At 48.9% G+C, this 21,444-nt stretch overlaps 1 protein-coding gene across 7 annotated transcripts in view; it reads left to right on the top strand.

The window, feature by feature from the left end:
• Positions 1-21,016, top strand: part of LOC148643467 (kinase suppressor of Ras 1-like) — a 59,085-nt gene extending 38,069 nt beyond the window's left edge. For 2 of the 7 annotated variants that reach the window (XM_088615644.1, XM_088615650.1), the window contains 19 exons: positions 4,812-4,959; positions 5,884-6,349; positions 7,194-7,229; positions 8,193-8,365; positions 10,243-10,312; positions 11,290-11,373; positions 11,490-11,551; positions 11,647-11,756; positions 11,877-12,045; positions 12,385-12,426; positions 13,172-13,229; positions 14,263-14,326; positions 14,616-15,061; positions 15,369-15,465; positions 15,579-15,712; positions 16,042-16,173; positions 16,298-16,433; positions 16,679-16,812; positions 18,517-21,016. In XM_088615644.1, coding sequence (XP_088471770.1) covers positions 4,812-4,959; positions 5,884-6,349; positions 7,194-7,229; positions 8,193-8,365; positions 10,243-10,312; positions 11,290-11,373; positions 11,490-11,551; positions 11,647-11,756; positions 11,877-12,045; positions 12,385-12,426; positions 13,172-13,229; positions 14,263-14,326; positions 14,616-15,061; positions 15,369-15,465; positions 15,579-15,712; positions 16,042-16,173; positions 16,298-16,433; positions 16,679-16,812; positions 18,517-18,592 — 2,637 coding nt within the window. In that variant the 3' untranslated portion in view covers positions 18,593-21,016. Of the gene's footprint in view, positions 1-4,811; positions 4,960-5,883; positions 6,350-7,193; positions 7,230-8,192; positions 8,366-10,242; positions 10,313-11,289; positions 11,374-11,489; positions 11,552-11,646; positions 11,757-11,876; positions 12,046-12,384; positions 12,427-13,171; positions 13,230-14,262; positions 14,327-14,615; positions 15,062-15,368; positions 15,466-15,578; positions 15,713-16,041; positions 16,174-16,297; positions 16,434-16,678 lie in introns of all 7 variants that reach the window. The other 5 variants (XM_088615649.1, XM_088615648.1, XM_088615647.1 and 2 more) reach the window with 5 other exon arrangements.
• Positions 21,017-21,444: the final 428 nt, after the last annotated feature.

Below are 21,444 nucleotides of genomic sequence, written 5' to 3'. Positions count from 1 at the left end.
ACTCAGTGCTTTCTTGCTGTTGTGTCACTCTGGCGTGATCTGTTTTCCCTGTTAAAGAACAGGGCTGTTCACATTACCTGAAACTTACTGTTGGACCTGGCAGTGATTCACTGACGTCTTATTGCAGCACTATCAGCGCTCATGGCCATGTGTGTGGGCAAACTAAAGCCGGTTCAGCCTTCTGCAGTGCTGGCAACGCAGTAGGAAAATTCCCGATCCACTGCCTTGCCACCTAACCCAAGCCCTGGGCAAATACCAGGCGTACCAGTCAGTTCAGTTGCTGGTTGATGGAGATTGTCTTGTTGTTGCATCGCTTGACGATGAGCTCGGGCTTTTGACGATCATCGAAAGTGGAACGCCGCAGGTCTGGTAACTGGGCTTTTCTGACCTTGTTGTTCTGAGTCTGCCATCGGCACTCATTTTAGCCCCCCACCCCCGTGTGAGTTCAGCGTGTTCTGCAGCAGATGTGCAGAGGTAATACCGCCGGAAGGCTCTCAGGCCAAGCTCCGGGTCCACAGCCTGACGGCCTCTTTGGGGAATGATCGAGTAGCTGTCGGCAGAATATAAAAATAAATAATTTTTGGACGCTGCACTCAAAGCGTTTTACAGGTCATGGGGACTCCCACCCTCCACCCATCTGCAGCCCCCACCTGGATGATGCGACGGTGGCCAGAGTGCTCCAGTCCGCTCCCCACACACCAGCTCTCAGTGGGGAGGAGAGCAGAGTGATGAAGCCAGTTCAGAGATGGGGATTATTATGGGAATAAGGCCAGGGGGAAATTTGGCCAGGACGCTGAGGTAACACCCCTACTCTTTTGGAGAAACGCCCTGGGCTTTTTAATGACCACCAAGAGTCAGGACCTCGGTTTTACGTCTCATCCGAAAGTTGGTGCCTTTTTACAGTAGAATGTCCCCGTCACAGTATCGGTCTGTTGCTCCAGCTTGGAAGCGTCCAAGACCCCCTTCGCACCCTGGCCCCTTGCAAAACATCGAGCATCGTGGGCTTGGTGTTTTTCATCTTTGCTTTCCTTCAAAGTGGATTCCTTGCTGTTTTTTTTAACTAATGGCATGAGCTACCTTTGACTCCAAGGAATGACCACTGGCAGGCCATCTGACATCTCATGTCCTTCAATTAGCAAAAGTTTCCACCCCCTCTGATGGTTTCATTAAACTAAGTCCTGTTAAGAGCTGCAGTTAAACAGCGCTTGGCAGACTGAAGATGCCCAGCTCTGGTTCCTCATCTCGATGGGCATTATCTGCAAGTCCTGCTGATGACAGAGGGACCGGTCCTAGAAGTGGACCTTATCTTTGCTGATCCAGAGCTCTCCGGTGAATGTCATTGCATTGTCGACCTCTTCCCCGACACCACTGGAAGAACGAGCAGGAGCTGCCCTGACAGATCAGACTAATGTTTTTGACCCTTTGTGCATGTGTCACACACTTAGAAGTGAAAACCTGCCCTTTCCTGATTGGCCAGATTCAGCTTGTGGCTTTCCTGGGGGGTCGTGTCTGGCCTGCAGTGGAAGGCCTTGAACTTTTTAAGACTCCTCCACCCCTGCCATGTGCCAGCACTCGCCAGGAGCAGGTGTAACAGCAGCAGAAGAAAAGTTGCAAATGAGGAGAGATCTTTTGGCCCATTAAGCTCCTTCGGGGTCATGCAGATTTTTGATCTAAGAATTTCGTCAGGACACTTCTTGAAAAAAGCCTTTAGCTTCAACAACACAACTGGGTAGCCTGTTGCACACCTCCTCAACCCTTTGTGTAAAGAGATGCCTCCTGTTTTCAGTTTTAAATGCACTTTCAAGTTCTAAATGTGCTTCATCATGCGTCCTCTTATTTGTGTTTCCCTCTTGGTGAAAGTGCAGAGGGTTGACACTGCAGTTTCTGAAAACTTGAATCAGGTTATTGTTTCTATTTATGTTTTTATCTCCTCATCCAGGCGTGGCATTAGATTTAGACTCTTGGGGGGGAAAAACTCCTCTCAGCCAAGTAGTCTCAACCTATTGGCTCTTTACTGGCAGGCTTTTGAATGTAATATCGTGCAGTCTCCAGACATAAGTAGGAACATTCTGTTTCCATATTATTTTGGTTTTATTGGATTAATTTCTGGACACTTAAAAACACTTTTCCAACATTTATAGAAAATGAGACAGAAGGTGGCTGCTATTTGAATTTGTCCCTGGAGGCTTATGAGAAAACGTGGTGCTTTCTGTCAAAACGGAGCGCTCTGATTAATTTTACTGCGTGGGATAACATGCTGAGAACATGTCATGCTTGGATTTTCGATAGATAATTATCACATGAATAGATTACTTTTTTTTTTGCAGTTACCTTAGATGCCTTACTCCATGAAAATCTCTTTAAAAGATTAGGCTTCCTGCAGTGCCTAGTATCTATGATGTGGATTACTCTGTGTGTGTGTGCTCGTGCACTGGCATGGATTGGGTTATGACTGGGTTGTGCTATATAAAGAATTATGAAGTGTATGTCTGTAGAAGGAGGTCAGCAGTATGTGATCCACTGCTTGTCTAGTCCTGGCTTTGAAGAGAGGCCATAGAAGAGAATGACTGCTGACAGTGACACAAAGCTGTGTACCTGTCTATGGGGCTGCACAAACAGGTCACATGTCTTTGTTCGTGCGGCTGGATCTTCCATTCTGAAAACAATGCATTGCGGGACAATGGCCTTGCTGTCAAACCTATCCCCCTGACAGATGGGGACAGATGCTCAGGAGATGAGCTGGCTTGTAATTCATTTGTTGTTTCTATTGAAGGGGAATAGAGCCTTTGATTAAAGCTCATGCCTCCCCCCCCCCCCCTTCCACGCCCTGCAGACTCTCTGTCCTGAGCTGTGGCCCAGAATGCGAACGCTATTGAATTCTAGGAAGTTAAAGCATTGATGTTGGCTGTACTCGCACCTGGGTAACTCTCTCTTAAAACAAAAAACGTCATTTTCCCTCAAAGTCTAGGCCGGATGGTTTCTATTTAAGGGGCATTCAAACAATGCTTCTGAGTGTGCGCCTTTTCATTGTATTATACACATGTGGATGTGTGTTAGGACTTTTCAGACAATCAAAACAGCATGCACATCTGTAATTGGACATGCAAGCGGTTAAGAAGCCATTGCAGTGATTAAGGTAAATAAAAGAGAATTTGCTCTTTTCTTATGTGTCCTGATTTATTTTTTCGTGACTCGATTCGGAGCTCGGCTCAGGTGACACTGTTACACTTCAACATGGCTAACAGCTGCCTGCACATCTCGCACTCCCATCCGAGATGAAATTGTTCAGCGTAGGAAAGGACAGTTAAAGTGTGCACTTGAAATTGGGATGAAGTGAGCTGCATGGTGGTGTGACAATTCAGCCCTGCCCCCTTATGGCTCTCCCGGGTTCGGATCGTTTCATTGTGTTTCTGGTGGCCGTGCTGTTTTTGTGCCAAGTGCCCCAGTTTTCTTTTACAGTCCAAAGACCTGCTGTCTTGGATAATTGGAATCTCCGAAAATTGTCACCTACATGAGTGCATGTACAGTATGTGTGCCAAGTGATATGCTATCTTCCATCCTGAGTGTATCCTGCCTGGCACCTGCTGTCTCCTGGGACAGACTGGCCCACCACAGCTCTGTACTGCTCTAAGCAGCTATGGAGAATTTATGATTCCTGTCCTTTAAATGTTTTTTTATGTTATGTTTTCAGAAAACCAACAGTCCTTCTATTACTAGACTGTTAGTTCTAATAGTCTAATTCTATTACTAGACTGTTTCCTGTGTGGTGCTCTGAAATTCAAACATCTCAAAATGTTGATTTTTTTTTACCTCCTGACAGCCACAGTTGCGAAGGTATTACTGTGATCAGTGAATCAATATGAGAACTTAAACAGTTGTATTAAAGAAAAAGTTCGTGCTATGTGGGCAAGAATGAGGAGAGTTTTCCATGTGTGGTTGGAGTTGGACTACGCTGGCAGCCTGTGTTGATTAAGATGTTTTTCGAGCTTCGTGCAGTTGAGGCTGTTAGAATTCAGGGGTGTGTTGCAACAGTGCTTGTTTGTTTTCGGCAAGAGTGAAGTAACTTAAAATCCTAATTAGAAGCCTGGGCCTGAGGCGAGCGATGTGCATCTGCATGCAGGCAGCACAGCAGTGAGTTCACAGTAGTGAATATGGTGAGTCTGATAGTACAGTGTGTGTGATGCATGGGACTGGTCTTCTGGGGAAGCAGATTTCACTTCTGTTTGGGTTCAGCCACACTCCAAAGTGTGTCTGGAATAGTGCTTTGAATCCAGCATCTGCACATGTGATAATCATAGATCACCAGCTTCCCATAAATGCCGGAACACAAATTAATTCTGCTAGTTGCCTAATATTGGTTACTGCCAGTCAAGTTTTGTGTTTTCTGAGTTTCATTACGAGTTGCTTTAAGTCCCAGAATATTTGGGAGTTTTGAATTCAGTGTAATTCAGAAACTCAGAAAGAAATTAAGTGCTTGTTGGAATAAGGTCCAAGATCATTCATCTCTAAAGCTATGATAAGGAAGCACTAGCCTACTAGTAGCCTACTTCTAGTCAACTGAGAAACAGTGAAAATGCGGTCATTTAGAGAAAGTTACCCTTTTGGATTCCTGATGAAGCTCAACTGTTTGTTGCAGGATACCTTGCTCTCTACGAAGAGTAATCCCTTTCCCTGGCATGCCATTTTCTTCTTTAGTTCTTTTCACCTCTCTCCCCAAGCTCCTGTGTCTGTACTGGGAAATCCGTAGCTACAGTTTCACCTCACGGTGTCGGCCTGCATCTCACCGTCACTCTCTCTGTTTGTGTGTACAGGCAGTGCCGGTCAAGCTCTCCCTGGATGCCTTGCTGCAGATGTCAAGCTCTCAGGTTCGGGAGACCATGAAGAGACTAGGCTCCAGCTCAGAGGAGTGCTCCCGTCTCAGTGCTGCCCTCTCCTGTCTGAAGAGAGCCAGCGAGTCAGGTCAGCTCACGCGCCGTTTGCACAGGCTGCTGTCAGCTTTGCTGGCCGACATCGCAACATTACAGCCGGTCCAGGGACCTGCACAGGGTCTAGCCCCAGGTCAGCAGGCTTGATACTAGCTGCGAAGGCAGTGTACTGCTAATGTTATGATGTGCAGAGGACTCCTGAAGGGATCGACCAGTAATCTCAGTGATCATGGGTTCGAGCCAGGGTCAAGTCTTTAGCCAGCTCTGACTGGTATTCCCCCAAGCAGTGATGACAGGGGCTGCAGAGGGTTGGGGTGGGATTAATGGGCCGGAGTGGTCTCGGCTCTTAGCTACACCCCCTGCGGCCTCACAGGCACTTGCTGTAACGCGGGGCTGTTTTGTGACGGGCGCACCTCTCCTCCAATCAGCTCTGAGTCTCCTGCATGGGTCGGGGCTGGCTGTGACGAATTAAAAGCCGAGTAGCTCGAAGGTGGGCGGGTCGGGGGAGTCTGCCTGCACTTCCTTATTCCCCCCCTGTGTGGGGTCCCTGGGTTTGTAGCTGCAAACCGAGACATAAAAAACATACAACCGGCTGCTCCAAAACCGGGCGGGTGGAAGAAAAATAATAACTGGCAAGCCTAAATTTCGAAGCCAATTCCAGAATGAAACCTTTTAATGTATTCAGTATTGCTGGTGTTGATCATCAGAACTAAGGCATTCACAATAACAGAATTCAATGCAAGATCAGTGGTTAAGTGGGTTCCTGCATCCTGAAAGAGCAGGACTTGTTTAGGGGCGCGGAATTTGCATTCTAAATGAGGCAAGTTTTAGTTTGAACCTAATTTATAGGTGGATAAGCTGTTGCGCAACGGCTGGCAGTGCAATGTGCGCGTCGGCTCTCGGTAGTTACTCGTGTAGGAATGAGTGTCAAACTGCGGCGCTGTCTGTCGCCCTGTAGGTGGCGAGCTGAAGGAGGACCTTGGGCCCTGGATTTCGGAGCCCACGAGGAGAGACAGTAGTACGACTCCTCCCACAGAGCAGCTGCCCTGCCCTGGGGGGCACCTGCGTCCCCACAGCCCCTCGCCACTGGCTCGGCCCCCGTGCACAGCGCCCGGCCCCGGGGCCCAGCCCCGCTCCGTCTCGGCATCAGCCGTGCCCTCCTCGGACTGCCTGGCTCACCCCCTCTTCGCCGACGGCCTGGGCGACCCCTTCCCGCCCTCCCCGCGGCCCGGGCGCTCGGGCCTCGCCAGCACGCCGCCCGTCACGCCGCCCTCCAAGAGGAAGAGCAGGCTGAAGCCCCCCCGCACGCCGCCCCCGCCCTCGCGCAAGGTGCTGCACCTGCTGCCCACCATCACCACCCTCACCCGCAGCAAGTCCCACGAGTCGCAGCTGGGCAACCGCATCGACGACGCGCCCACCAGCAAGTAAGTCGACCGGCCGGAAGACGGCGGTCTCGGCAGCGCCCTCCGTCTCCTCCTCCTCCTCCTCCTGCTCTCTCTGTCCCCCTCTGTCACTCTGGCTCGCTTCCTGTGTCTCATCAAAGACACAATACCCTGTCCTGAACAGCTCGGGAATCTGCAGGTCACAGCGTCGCTGTTTTCTGTTTGAGCTGACGACGGGCTCTAAAATCAAGCGGGATCCTTCAGTTACCATCTCGAGCCCAAAAATGAAAGTTCCTCACACGGACTTTCATCGCTTTGATTTGTTATTTGGAAAGAAATAGGGCTGGAAACGTAGTGTGGTGGTAGATGTTTCGGGAATCGGGCAGTTGCTCACCGTTGCACCCCTGAGCGATGTGTTAAATCGAGCGTGCGTTTTTCATTAGCATTGCACTCACTTAAAGTTTATGTTCTGCGGTAACAGTGGAACTTGATTCTGTTTTGGTTTTGCTTCGTTTTTTGTGCCCTTTTACCTTTTTACACGGCTGGGTATTGTGCTGGAGCAATCTGAGTGGAATATATTACTCAAGGGTACGACAACCACCTGGGGATCTGAACCAGTTACACAGTCCCATTAGTAAACAGAAATTAGATTTCCACCAGAGAAATGGAAGCTCCGATCACTTTTGTATTAACCGTGATAATGATGGTGATAAGTGTAATAGTAAAAATAAACTGGTATTATTATTTTGTGTTATGATGGGGTGCCACAGTGGCGTACTGGTTAGTATTGCTGCCTCGCAGGGCTGAGGCTCTGGGTTCAATTCCTGGGGTGCTGTCTGCGTGGGGTTTTTGTGTTCTCCCTGTGATTGCATGGGTTTCCCCCTAGAACCCCGATGTCCTCCCGTAGCCCAAAGACCTACTGGTAGGTTACCTGGCTTCTGTGAATTGGCCCTGGGAGTGACTGTGTGTGTCTGTGTGTCTGTCCTACAGTGGTCTAGTGCCCCAGGGTGTGCCCTGCCTTGCGCCCATTGCTTGCTGGGATAGGCTCCGGCCCCCCTTCCCCCATGACTCTGAATTGAATAAGGAGGGTGGGAAGAGGATGGGTAGATTTTGTGTCGTCATCGCTTACGCAGGATGGGGAGAAGTGGGGGGGAGGAGACGCGCGATATTGCGGAGTTTCTTTTCGAGGAGTATTTATTATTTGGTTGGAGCCCGAGGCCTGGCACACCCCTCTGAACTACAGCCCGGCCCAGGTGCTCGTCAGCCTGATGCCGGATTGGACTTGACTCTGTGCCAGCAGACCTGCCTTGCCAGCTGGGCTTGAGGCCACCTGTCTCCGGTGGTTCATGCGCTGTCTTGTGGCAGGGGGTGTGAGGGTGAAGACGTTGGACTTGAAATCCACTGCAGATTCGTACCCTGGTCACAGCACTGTTAATACAATACTAAAGATTTGACCAAACGGGCTTGATGGGCCGAATTACCTTTTCTTGTTTGTAATCCTTCTAACGTACTTGTGTACTGTGTGCACTTCAGCTCCCTTTTTATTTATCAGACAGTGCCCAGTAGCCAGGGCAGTGGAAACAACCTCCCCCTTCACGTACACACACATCCTTTTGTTTTGTTTCCTTCGGATCTTTTCCAAGGTCCGGGACTTGAGCTATGAAGTGTAAAGATTGTGTAAAAGCGTAGGTCGGAGGCCCTGACTTCCGGGAGCTTTTGAAATCTGCGGGCCGCGCACAAGTGGAAAAACACTCTGGCTCGTTTCAGTTTTTTTTTTTTTGCATGTAAGCCGCATCAAGCTACTAAAAAAAAACAACAGAGCCTTAGCGTGTGTGTGTGTGTGGAGCTTGAAAGTGTCTGTGGTCTGTGTGCGCGCTCCCTGCAGGTGTGGGAAGAAGAGCAAGCTGTTCCTCAACGTGCACATGAACGGCAGCGGGAACAGTTCTGAGGACTCCCCCTCCCGGTCGCCCCTGATCTCCGCGAGGACCCCCGGCGCCTCCCCCGCTGCCTTCGGCCTGCCGGGCACCCCCACGCTTCTCGAAGAGCACATCATCAAGAGTGAGTCCCCTCCCGCCTCCTCTCCGGTCTTTACTACCAAGAGGACGTAGATTGTGGACGTAGCGCTGAAGGCAAGTAGGCGAGGGTACCCCTTTTCAGGAGAGGGCTACAGAGGTGAAGCGATCAGCGGGCCTTTATTCAAGGTGATGTTAAGGCACAATTGCATGAGAGGAAAAGAACATTTCTCGCTCTTTCAGTTTCCCCTGGCAGAGCTCTCTTTATAGCCAGTGGTTAGAATTGATGCCTCGCAGGGCTGGGGCTCTGGGTTCAATTCCTGGGGTGCTGTCTGCGTGGGGTTTTTGTGTTCTCCCTGTGATCGCATGGGTTCCTCCTAGTACCCCGATGTCCTCCCGTAGCCCAAAGACCTACTGGTAGGTTAACTGGCTTCTGTAAATAACAGGAGTCGCAAGTCTCACAGCCCCTCCTCCTCATCCAGCAGCTGGATGACTATCCATGCGCGCCTTGCTAAGAACATCTTGTTTTCTTTAAGAGCTGCTTGCGGTCTATGTGCTGTGTCAGAATTACAAGGACGTACATGTTGTTAACAAAAGAAGCATTTTAAACACACTCAAATGTGAGATCTTCAGTGCTTCGAATCACTACTAGGTTACACAAGAGAGAACAGGCATGAGATTGCATGATTACAAAGATTTTGCGATTATCATGGTGTTACACAGAAGATATATAAAAACAGCTGCAGGGCATGCAGGGAAGTGAAGCCGGCCCTCCTGTGTCCAGCCCCAATATCCTAGTGTCCCACAACACACCTGTCTCTCCTGCCTCCTTATTGACTGCTGAAGGAGGGAGAGGGTGCAGGTCTGCTACAGAGTTTAAAACCTTTGCTTGTTTCTTAATTCCTTGCAAGACACAGACACGGGGGAGCAGAAGTGAGAAGAAATGTTGGACGTGGCTTGGGGGAGGGGTCAGGGGTATCAGAAGAAACCAAACCAGTTATCCTAACAGACTTTAAGAATTTGTTAGACGGGTGTTACAATTCCCAAGCGGTATGTCAATTAAAACAAGAGCCCCGTTTGCAGATTTCTTGCGAGGGGGATGGGCGCAGAAGGATCTCCCTCATGTGCGAGCCCATGAGAGGGAATTTGGCGCAGTGCCGGTCGGTCGAGTCTGGACAGAAAGTGGGAAAATATTCCAACTTTGTCTTCCCAGCCTCAGTTTTAATCCCGTACATTTTCAAACTCTCAGCTAAACTCTTGGCTCCATCCCCCCAAATGGATCCAGCAACCTCCTGTCTCGGTTAGAAAGAGGTGTAAAAAAAACACCCACTGACTCTGTAGATCTGTGGTCATGGTGAAATGTGGAAGGTCTATATATCACGCTGACACATAAGTACAAGAGCAGTTCCCAAGCGTTCCTTTCTGGTGATGTCATCCGGGAAAGACACAGATCTTGCTACAGACAGCCTGTTGATGCTGTAGAAAATGAATTGCATGAGAGGGTCTGTTTCTTTCCCTAAGATAGTGAATCTGTCCCTGCACATCTGCAAATTAATTCACTTCTGCTGATGTCCCTAGATGACTTGATAGCTGCAAGATACGGACTGTTGCATTTCCTGTGTGGGTGTTCTTCTGTGTGAAAATCATAGTGTTACTGTAAATGATGTTCTCTGTTAAAATACACAGTAATCCCCAGATCTGTCTTTTTTTAAGAAGACACTATATCTGATTACAAATACCTATGAAAAATGGTTAGTTGCATCTGTCATCTTTGTTATCCCTGCAAATTCTCTTCTTTTCCCCTGTAACAGGCTTGTGTGTTTAAAAACATGACTTGCCATTTACTTGCGTAGGAACACTTGTAATCCCTGGAACATTACTGCTGGCTCTTGGCTCACTCCTGCTCTGTCTCCCTTGTCCTAGATAATGTAGCTGTCCATCGAGGGTCTCCGCAGGCTGTCAGAAGGGATATTGGTTTAGCCATCACGCACAGGTGAGATGTGCCATTCATTTCCATTGGCAGAGATTTTTTGGGAGAAAATCTGAACTCGGTGTCTTTGGAAAACGAGCATATTCCCGCAAGGGGTTGCATTCCACCGGCTCATTCCACTAATTTGGGCTGATTATCCCATCCGCCCTCGTACAATAAACGGGCGCTTCCATCATCAGGACCACAACATTCCAACCCTGCTTTGCCCCTGATCTGGTGCTCTGTCATTGAGCTACCACAGACCAAGGTAGTGTAGTTAGCAGTACTAACCTGTGATGCCGAAGGATTCTCTGCCCGATCCTGCCTGAAGGAGTCCTAGTCCGTCCTGAACTTGTTTTGCCTGTCAGCAGTCACTCTCCTGCCTAGCACTGTGCCAGTGGCTCTGATCTCTGCTAGTATCCTGCACGGCAGCGCAGTGCCTCTGTCTGCTTGGACCCTGGTATCTGTGCTCTCATCCAGCCCTGTCCAGATCCCATTCGCCATTTCACTTCCATAATCCCTGTCTGTCTCTGCCAGCCTCCGATTCACGCTGAGCCCACTGAGCTCCTAGCACTTAGATTCCCAGTCTGTCGGCAAGACGCAGCTGCCTGTTTCAGCAAGCTGTGTCATAACACCTGGTGCTCAAGCCATGCCTGGGCAAGTGCCTTTACCAATTGAGCCACTCATTTACTTTGCAAAGCCATAAACCCAGAATTACTCCTCTTTTTCTTATGAGAAAACACTGTGTTTTGTTCTCCTGGGGCCCGCATCTTTTAGAGCAATCCACTGAAATCGCCCAATGCAACTGGAGCCTAATTCCATTGACTTTTCCTTATCATCCCTAGTTAGCAAAGCCATCCCTGGCCCCAGACGCAGTTAGCATGAAGGTCAATGAAGTCGGAAGCCTGCTGGGCGAATGGAAAGTTCCACGGAGACACGGCCTCCATTCTGAAGCCACAGTGACGTCTCTGATCATCGCATTGTTTTTGTTCTTCCGACAGGTTCTCCACAAAGTCGTGGCTGTCGCAGACGTGCCAGGTGTGCCAGAGGAACATGATGTTCGGCGTTAAGTGCAAACACTGCAAGTACGTTCCGGACCCGAGCCCCCAGGCAGGATGTTTCTGGGGCAGACTCTTGAGTTTCCCTGGTGTTTCCGCCTGCGGGTATTACGACTGAGTGCGTTTTCTGCCCGTTCTTGCAGGTTGAAGTGCCATAACAAATGTACGAAAGAAGCCCCTTCCTGCCGAATATCGTTTCTCCCAAGTGAGTGCTGTCGTCTCTCGCCGCCTCTCCTTTCGCTCGAGATATTGGCATTTCCTCGGAGTCATCGTGTCGCCTGCTGTCCCGTTGTTTTGCAGTCGCAAAGATCCGCAGGACAGAGTCGGTGCCATCGGACATCAACAACCCCGTGGACCGGCCGGCGGAGGCGCCGCAGTTCGGCACCCTCCCGAAGGCCATAACCAAAAAGGTGAGGCGGCCGCCAGGCACCGTCTGAGAGGCGGCGGGGCGCGCCGGGGCTGGGCGGCGGGCGCCCCTCTGGTTCTTCCAGGCCTGGGCTCAGTGGGCTCTCCCTTTCATCTCTCCGCAGGATCACGCGCCGGTGCTGAACCAGCTGGACTCCAGCAGCAACCCCTCCTCCACCACCTCTTCCACTCCTTCCTCCCCGGCCCCCTTCCAGCAGAGCAACCCCCCCAGCGCCACGCCGCCCCCCAACCCCTCGCCCAAGGGGCCCCGCGACAGCCGCTTCAACTTCCCCGGTGAGTCTCGGGGCACGCCCCTCGCCCGCGCACAGACACGGCTCGTTTTACTGGCATGGCCTGATGCTTGCTTGAATTCACCGCCCTCTGAGCAGTGTTTGACTGAAGCCATACTGATGAGTAGAAGGGGCCTGTTTTCAGACAGCGGCACAGTTTGACAACTGCAATCGAAAACGATCTTTGTCCTCACCGCTGTCAGCGTTTTAACCAGACTAACCCGTGGCTGACTGGGAAGGAGGGGGGGGGTGGGGGGGGTTTATGTATGGGAAGATTTCTAACAGCTTCTCTAATCCCATGTGTCTCTTTCTCCATGCCTGGGGGCTTCCCTTTGTTTTCAAGCTGCCTGCTACTTTCAGCATAGACAGCAGTTTATCTTCCCTGGTGAGTTCACGTTCTCCCTCTCTCGGAGTGGTGCTGCATAGACCTGTCCTGTCCCTCTTGCTTCAGCCCTGTTCCTTCTGTTCCCACTGGATCGTTCTGTGATTTTGGATAACCTTGCCGAATGATTTTGTAATGCTTTGGTTTATCGCCTCACCTGCGAGCTGTTTTTGTTTTTTATTTTAAACGTTTTTGGAGATTCGGATGTGTCTGAACACGGCCAGGCTCGGGAGTTTTCAGCTTGCTTGGCGTCAGGGCTGAGGTGTTCACTTCTGGTCCCGGAGGGCATCTATGTCTGTAGGTTTTCGCTCCAGTGCTGCCCCTGACGGGCCTCGTTCCACTGATTGCGGCTTGAATTTGAGTTAATGGTGTTACGGCTTTTTCCTATTCACGTGTTGATCGTTAACAGAACTAAAAAACCTAGTGGACTGCAGGACTTCAGGATCAAAATTGGACACCTTGGCCAGTAGTGTGTTATTTGTATGGCTTCTTGTGGAGATTGTCAGCAAAGCTGTAGAGTAGGTACATCTCTGATTTGCACGGTACATGTGTGACCTCTTGTGGACAAATCCAGAAGTGCACTGTCTCGCCAGCAGGTGTCAGTCCAGGCATGTTTACCTGTCCGTGCAGTTATTTGAGCAACTCTTTTGCAAAACTATAGGTAAAGAAAAGAGCAGAGGCTCTACTCTACTCTACAGGCTGAACATCTGACTCTAATCTAAACCAGATTATCCTTGTTTCCATCTAGATGTGCCCAGTTCACCACAACCAGTGATCCTACACCCTGAAGGGATACAAGACAATGTGTAAGATTGCCTGATATATGATTGGTGCATAGAAAATCTTGATCTAATTACCAACTTTTATACATAATTAGTGGTTTGAAAATGTGCATTTTTTACTTAACTGCATGCATTGACACTTTGTTTTAGTGAAACACCACATTGTTAAACTGAATCGGCATGTTTATTCAGTGGTTCAGGTGGGTAGCTGCTTCAGTATGCATAGCCTGCAAAAGAACAAGTAATAGGTTTATTCCATGCTGAAAAGAGTGGACAGAAAACACATCGTTTCGGCTGTTCTTCAGGTGTGAGATAGACAAGGCAGACAGCAAAGATGAAATAAGCACAGAAGAACACAAGCTGGGAGAGGGGAGAGGCAGAGAGGCCACTCAGGAAGTGCAGAGTTGAGAGGGGTGAAGAAAGGTGTAAAGTCAAAATCTGCATGAGAATAGAGAAGATCACACGAAAATAAGTCTGTCATTGAGAGAAGAGGGACAGTGTAGACCTAGTTTCAGGATGAGTTTCGTTTCTGTCGTTTTTCTGCTATGGGAGATGAGAAACCCTTCTTTGAGAACAGAAACAGAGAGATCAGGGTGGTCATGGCCGTCTGAGGTGAAATGAGAAACTATGGGCTTGGAGAAATCTTTAATCTTCACAGCCCTAACATGATCTCTGAAGCGGTCTCCTAGTCTCCTTCCGGTTTCCCCAACGTAGATAGCTGGGCATTTTTTGTAGGAGATACACTACATGAGGATGCTGGAGGTACAGGATGTCAGTCCAACCATTTGCCCTTGTCAGCACATCATGGGCTAAAATCACAACTGGTCAGTGTACTGTGCATCTAAAATATTGCTGGAATAGGCCAAATTTTTGAAAATTTTAAATGGTGTCTCACAGGTCAACGTCACAGGTGTGGCCTTTATTGACTATAATTTGCATGGAAAATAAGTGTTTCACGAGCCACAGTACCCTTCACCAGCACAAATGACTCTCACACGCACTTGTCATTGAGCAGGCTTGTGTAAACCGCTCTCTGCCTCTCCATTTCACCCTGCAGTGAGATGGATCCCACAGGAAAAGAGGATAGCGAGTCTCAGAGGTCCGGAGAGCAGGATGCAGGGGTACGTTGTCCGTGAGGTGGCCGAGAGATCTCGGAGCAAAGGATGAAGTGTTTTGTATTGATCTGCAAAACCAACATTGCAGTAGAAGGAAACATTCCCACTGTGTTTTATATTAATTGTTCTGTATGAATACTCTGCCCCCTACATGGGCTTGAATAGATTTTGTAGTTTCCTGCAGATCTGATCGGCCACTTTTGTCCCACACGACTGAGTAATCTGGTTTTGATGTTGATGATGATGTCATCCCTGACGAGTGAGCATGTGTCGTTTTGTGCACGCTGCCTTGCAGGAAAACAAGGAGGCCGAGGAGGAGGAGGGGGAGGAAGAGGAGGAGGAGGAGGAAGGGGAGGGGGACGAAGAGGGAGGGGGGAAGGGAGGCTCGGATGGCGAGTACGAGGCCGACGAACTGGATGACCTGCCCAGCCAGTGGAGCCACTGGAAGGGCCCCATCTCCCGCAAGGCCAGCCAGACCAGCGTGTACCTGCAGGAGTGGGACATCCCGTACGAGCAGCTGGAGCTGGGCGAGCTCATCGGCAAGGGCCGCTGGGGGAAAGTGCACAAGGGCCGCTGGCACGGGGAGGTGGCCGTGCGCCTGCTGGAGATCGACGGCAACAACCAGGACCACCTCAAGCTCTTCAAGAAGGAGGTGATGAACTACAGGCAGACGCGGCACGAGAACGTGGTGCTGTTCATGGGCGCCTGCATGAACCCGCCCCACCTGGCCATCATCACCAGGTGAGGCAGGCGGCGCGATGGAGAGAAAGTCCCAGGCTTCAGGGAGAGAGGGCGGGGGCAGAGCGACTGCGAGCAGGAGAGGTCGAGGGTGGGGAGGATCTGGAAAGATGAAAGAGAAAGGGCGTGAGACCCCTCGCCAAGCCGAACAGCGACAGACAGGGAGAAGTGCTGAGATCAACATTGCACAAGCGGTGTTGCCGGCATTCACTTATGACGGAGAGACTTTTACAGCTTAGACCAAAGTGACGTGATGGGCCGGTCTTTAAGCCGAGGTTGTTAACGGGGGCTTTGCTTGAATTCTCCCCAGCTTCTGTAAAGGACGGACGCTGTACTCTGTTGTGAGAGATGCCAAAAACACACTGGACATCAACAAGACAAGGCAGATTGCTCAGGAAATTGTAAAGGTGGATGTTTTTCTTTTCTATTTTGTCAAAAGAAATTCTTGCTTCTGTGTGACTTCAAGGGGGCCCTTTACACATGTCTTAGTCCTGACCCCTCTGCTGTTTTTGTCCTCCAGGGAATGGGCTACCTTCATGCAAAAGGCATTGTGCACAAGGACTTGAAGTCCAAGAACGTCTTTTATGACTCGAACAAAGTGGTCATCACAGATTTCGGACTTTTCGGAATGTCTGGAGTTGTCCAGGAAGGGAGGTAATATCACCCTTGTTAACTCGCCGCTTCATTTATTTTGTAATTTTCTGGATGACGTTAATTCTGAGTTGGGACACATGGAGAACAACTGCTCGTCATAAGTAAGGATTCAATCATGATGTAGAAAGGCCAAGAAATACAGGCAAGATATGGTGTCTTATTGTGGTAGAATCTGAGGAGCAGGGAGAAAGCTCATTTGATTGACTTTCCTGGATGTCCGGAAATTAATTTCCGAGCTCTCCAGTCCCCAGTGGGATTGGGTGGAGAGGTGCTGTGGCTGTGTGGTGCATGGTCTGCGGTGGTGTGTCAGCACTGCCCCTGTGTTGCAGGAGGGAGAATGAGCTGAAGGTGCCTCATGGCTGGATCTGCTACCTGGCTCCCGAGATCGTGCGCAGGATGTCCCCCGGAGGGGACGAGGACCGCTTGCCCTTCTCCAACGCGGCCGATGTCTACGCTTTCGGGTATGGGCTTCACCCCTGGGTGGGGTTGTTGAGCATGATCTGCTACGCCTCATCTCACCTGCTCGGTCCAGAACGCTTTTCCTGCAGTGGCGTGACCGCTGTCTCTCTCTCGCTTCCTATGTAGCACTATCTGGTACGAGCTGCAGGCTCGGGACTGGCCCATCAAGAGCCAGCCCGTGGAGGCCACCATCTGGCAGGTGGGCAGCGGAGAAGGAATCAGGAAGGTCTTATCGGAAATCAGCCTCGGAAAGGAAGTCACGGTAGGACTGCCGACTGTATTCCCTGTACAATAAAGGAGAGTGGGGCCAGAGGCATGAAAGGCTCAATAAGAGACGCAAGTCAATACAGAATACACCCTAAATGTGTACAGCGTGTTCGTTAAGACTTCAAGAGGAAACGGGAAACGTTTTCCTCCATGAATAAAATAGTAGGCGGAATTATAATTTGTAAACAACATGCCAGAAGACAAACCAACGCCTGTCCTGTCTTTCTCTTTCCTTGTCAGGAGATCCTGTCGGCCTGCTGGTCCTATGAGCTGAGAGAACGCCCCACCTTCACGCTGCTCGCAGACATGCTTGAAAAACTGCCAAAACTCAACAGAAGACTGTCCCACCCGGGGCACTTCTGGAAATCTGCAGAGTATGTATCCTAGAGAGCCGTGTGGAGCCAGACGCTCACGCCTCCCCCCCCCCCCCCCCGCACCCCTGCACGTGCTCTTTAAAATGGACCGTATCATGACTCAAAGGATACTCGGGATGGACAGGGAAGCCCTGGCTTGCTTGCAGTGGTTTGGATCCCTATATGTAGCTTGAGCGCTCCGCTGCGTGTACAGGACTTCTAACATATGGGAAGCCGCAGCCTAATGCTGGACACTCCAGGGTAGATAGAGCCACCCGAAAGGTCTTTGCAGTGATGCATAATAACATGCGGAATGCAGGTGTCCATGCCCCTCTTGAGTGGGCTTACAGGGATACTTGCAGCCGGAAGTAGACAAAAAACACTTGGAACCCTTAGCTGCAGGCGGTGAGAACCCCAGGAGGGTTCGCCTTAGTTGAGCCCCAGCCATGGCATCACACCGTACAATGATCAGGACCTTGTGGCCAGGGAGATCTGCATTGGCAGCAAAGGAGCCCGAAGGCGGAGCCATGTTGGGATGAGCAGGAGGCCGGGATGGACCTGCTGCTCTGCTCCTGGCTCATGTGGTGTCCTTGGGAACAGAGGAACTCTCGGGGAATCCCTTGGGAAAATCATGTACTAAGCACTCTTGAGCATAGAATGGGTTCCTCGTTCTAGTTCCTGCAGCCCTGCTTTGATCTTCTTCAAGTATACTCAGCCATGATCCGTTCCCTCATGTGGAAGGCTCTGTCAGTATCATTAATGCAGAAAAACTCTTCTGATCACAAGAATTGTTCTGAAAGAGAAGAGGCTATTAGGTCCATCTAGCCTGATTGGTAATGAGTAAATTGATCCAGTGATCTCATCCAGCCGTTTCTGGAGAGAAGCCAGTGTACTGGCTAGCTTGTTCCATACTCCCACAGAAGTGCCCCCTGTCCTAAACTCAGCCTCAGACCACACGTACAAGGGAACAGCAGGATTCATGAGAGCTGCCCGCGAACAGCTCCCGAGTTGGAGTGGTGTATTGAGGGATCAGCTTTGTGCTTCTTATGCGAGTTATGCTTGGGCCCACAGTCCCTAAGCTTGTCTTAATGAAAAACTCCTTATGGGGACAGGGATAGAGGGGTGTCTACAATCCCAGGAGTTCAGAGATGTGGTTTTCCATCAAATACCCACCCATCCTGAAGTCTGCTCTGTACCTCCTGGGTGTTTTCAGGCTCCTCTCCTCCATCTGTGCATGTCCACATAAAAGCTCACCAGCCCTCAAGTGCTTTTTCACTCATTCAGTTTTTTTTTTAACTTATTAATCAGTTGGTTATGGTGGAATGATAGATGGACTGTATCTATACTCACCTATACTCAAAACAGTATTTTAGCATTTGTTTTTTGTTTCCTATCTTTGGATTTCTGATTTATTTTTCTCCTCCCTTTTCTTTTTGTTTCTGATTTGCCTCTTCTGTCTCTTTCCCAAAATCTCCCACCGGCTTTCCTCTCCCTGGGCTGGGAAATGGGATGCTGCATTCTGGCCTCCTGGTGCCATCCTGTGCCCCTGCCTCCTGTGGACCCTGATTCGTCCTGCCTCCATCTCTCTCTCTCCAAACCCTTCATTCCCCTGCATTCCCCTGCTCCCCCATGGCTCAACTTGCGCTCTTGTAAATTCCTGTTCCCCACTGGCTTCCCTGCACGTTTTCGGTCTCCCCTTGCTTCACAAACCCTGATCATCTGAAGTCGATGGCATGACTCCTGCCTGAGGGGGCACTGTTGCCAGGGACTTCATCTCTACTGTCCTGTCATTTACAAATAACTCTGTGTGAGGTGTGATCAGTGCTGCGCACCCAAACCCCAGGGATGTGGACACCTCAGTGTCTCCTGTCCCCGTCGTCCCCTGTAAACTCGGGGTGACTTTGGACTAGGCTATAACATGTCTTAATAGGTACAGTATTGTTGTCATGTGCACCTTTTAAATCAGCTGTAAATACGTCTTACACACAGGAGTATAGATCAAGATTCAATTAAACATTTGAGTATGCTTATTTGAAAGGAAAACCAGAAGACCCTGTGGCCACCTGAGACTCCGAGATCTTAAGATCTGACATCCCCTTTCTGGACCTGAGCTGTCTTAGCCCAAAGCCCAGAATGCCAGGGTTACTGGCATTGAAGCCTAGTTCTGAATGGCAGCGATGCAGCCTATACTGTCTGTGACAAGTCTGTCCCGAGATAGCACAGGGGTATAGGCAGGATGCAGTCAAGCATTAGTGTGATTAAGAAGGTTTCATACAGTTGTGCAGGGCATGCTGGCACGTAGAGAATTTCCACTGCCGAACGGCGGAGACAGGAATTCTGTTCCGTTCGACATCTGTACCTACAGTACACTGATCACTGATCAGGCCCTCGTACCTCTTGCTCTGTCGTTTGACCAGCTGTGACCTATCTAACACAATCTAACCACTGGCTTTCCTTCTGTTTTTCTTCTTAATATAGGTTGTAGCTGTCGGTGCAAAACCTGGGTCTGCCTTGCATGCTTTCAAATCCTTAACTCTTTAAAAAAAAAAAGAAAAGCACTGCAACAGCTCCGCCTGAGACAGAAGCTGCTTCCACTAATCCAAAAGCCTGATCTTCCATCTGTAACTTTTGGACATGACAACAATGGCATTGTTTTTTTCTTCTTTCTTTGCTGCTTTCTCTCCGCCTTTGGTTTTTTGAGTCACAAGCTCTTTGGGAAGTGTCTATGCTGACAATTGTAATACTGTTCTAATAACTGACCTACAGTATAATAGTTACGGTTTGTTTTTTTGTACTAAATCCTTTGCTCTGGATTTCACCTGCTGAGGAGTAATCAAAAAAAAAATAACTAGGCCAGAAGTCTTGATTGTACATGTTGTTTTTTTTATTTCTGTTTTTCAATCAAAAACATTTTCTCCTCCCTTCCTCATTTGGAAAAAATCCTCCTTTGGCCCAGTCAGAGGAACACATAGCAGCTTCAGGCCTGCCTGCCTCCTTGCCTTCAAACGAATGATTTTGAGGTGCTTTTCAGTTCCCACCAAAATGGAAGCTGTGCACCTCGAGTTCCAGATGCGACATACGAGTCCGTCCGTCAGGGGACCGCAAAATTACAGAGCACCTGGTTTCTTTTTTTAAAAGCACATCTTGATCGTCTCCAGGATGTTTTTGGGATGTCAGTACTGGGAGTAAATCGCTCTTGTCATCTGCATCTTATGAGCCGTAAGAAGCTTTGTGCACCTGAGATAGAAAAAGAGCACTACACAGGGATTTGTACAGCTGTGGTGGTTGCAGTTATCGATCGTGCTTCGAAACTTGAACTCCGTCGGAGTGCAGCACATCTATTTCAAGGAAGCAGACAGGCTGTGCTCTCAGCCCACATTCTCTGGTGGCATGTGAAAATCATGTTGGACATGCTGTGGGATCAGAATGGGACTGATTTCGGATCAAATCAAATTTGCACCTTTTCTTCAAAGCTCAAGGCTTGTAGTACATTGTACTAGGATGTAATTGCTTATGCACTCTTTAGGCAAGAGGGAATGCAGGTTCGTTTTTCTTTTTACAGTTCCATCACTTCAGTGGGGACTTTATCTGTGTTCAACCATGGTTTGGCAAAACAGCTTTTTGCGCGAAGAAATGGTTTGTCAACAAGACTGGCCAATGTCATGACAGTAATAGTGTGTGCAACAGGTTTTGAGTGTGTACTTAGAAAATCTCTCCTGCATCTAAGCAAAACCCAGGCCTGGCCTGGCTGTGTTTAATAGGTAACTTATTTTAAAAATATTACCTCTTTTGTGTGTGAGTGTGAAAGGGTTTGTGTGGGTGAGAATGTTGGTGAGGAGGATGCTTAGGGGTTAATTCTGTGAAAAATAGCAGTAATTGAGTTTTATTGAAATATCAACATTATATATATTTTTGTTTTATTTAATGTACAGCTAACATAATTCTTTTAATATTTGTATAAACATTTTATATTATACTGTACGTCATAACATTTTTAATAGGTACTGCTCCCCTCTTAATGTACAGTCTTTATATATATTTTTTTCATGTACAAAATGCTGTTGAAGATGTATTGTACATTTTTTTTTTAGAATGGGTCAATCCATGTTTTTATGTCATGTAAGAATTCATATTTTTGTATTGCATGTAGCTACCATCCTGTAAACTATTTTGTTTTGGGTTTTCATCCTTTCAAAGACAATAAAACCAACCTTCAGACACGCTACATACTTTTGGTTTAGTAGAAGATGGCAGGTGCTTTTTTGGGGGGATTTAGTTTTGAAGAGAAAGAGAGGGTTCGTTTCTCTAGATTGAAAGTAGGAGAAAAAAAATACGATGCACTGACTTCATTGATTTTACATTCTGGTACCATCTCAGTTCAAAGCTGGCCTGACACACATGCTCTCTTAGCCTAGGCAGACGTACCCAGGTGGGTAGGAGTGGGATATTCAGATTAATATCCATCTGAAAATGAAGCACTTGGAAATAAGGCACCCAAATTATCTTGGCTTTGTATCGGGTAGAATGTCTTTCAGGTACAATTAAGAGACGGTGAATGCTTTTTGTATGCCTTGGCTCTCAGTGATGCTTGGATGCAGAACAGGGAGAATGAGGACATGCAGGTAGGGTTAGGGTTAGTGCCTGACACATCCA

Source organism: Lepisosteus platostomus, chromosome 22 (assembly GCF_059453375.1).
Source record: "Lepisosteus platostomus isolate fLepPlt1 chromosome 22, fLepPlt1.hap1, whole genome shotgun sequence".
Lineage (NCBI taxonomy): Eukaryota > Metazoa > Chordata > Actinopteri > Semionotiformes > Lepisosteidae > Lepisosteus > Lepisosteus platostomus.
This window is presented reverse-complemented; position numbering and strand designations above follow the sequence as displayed.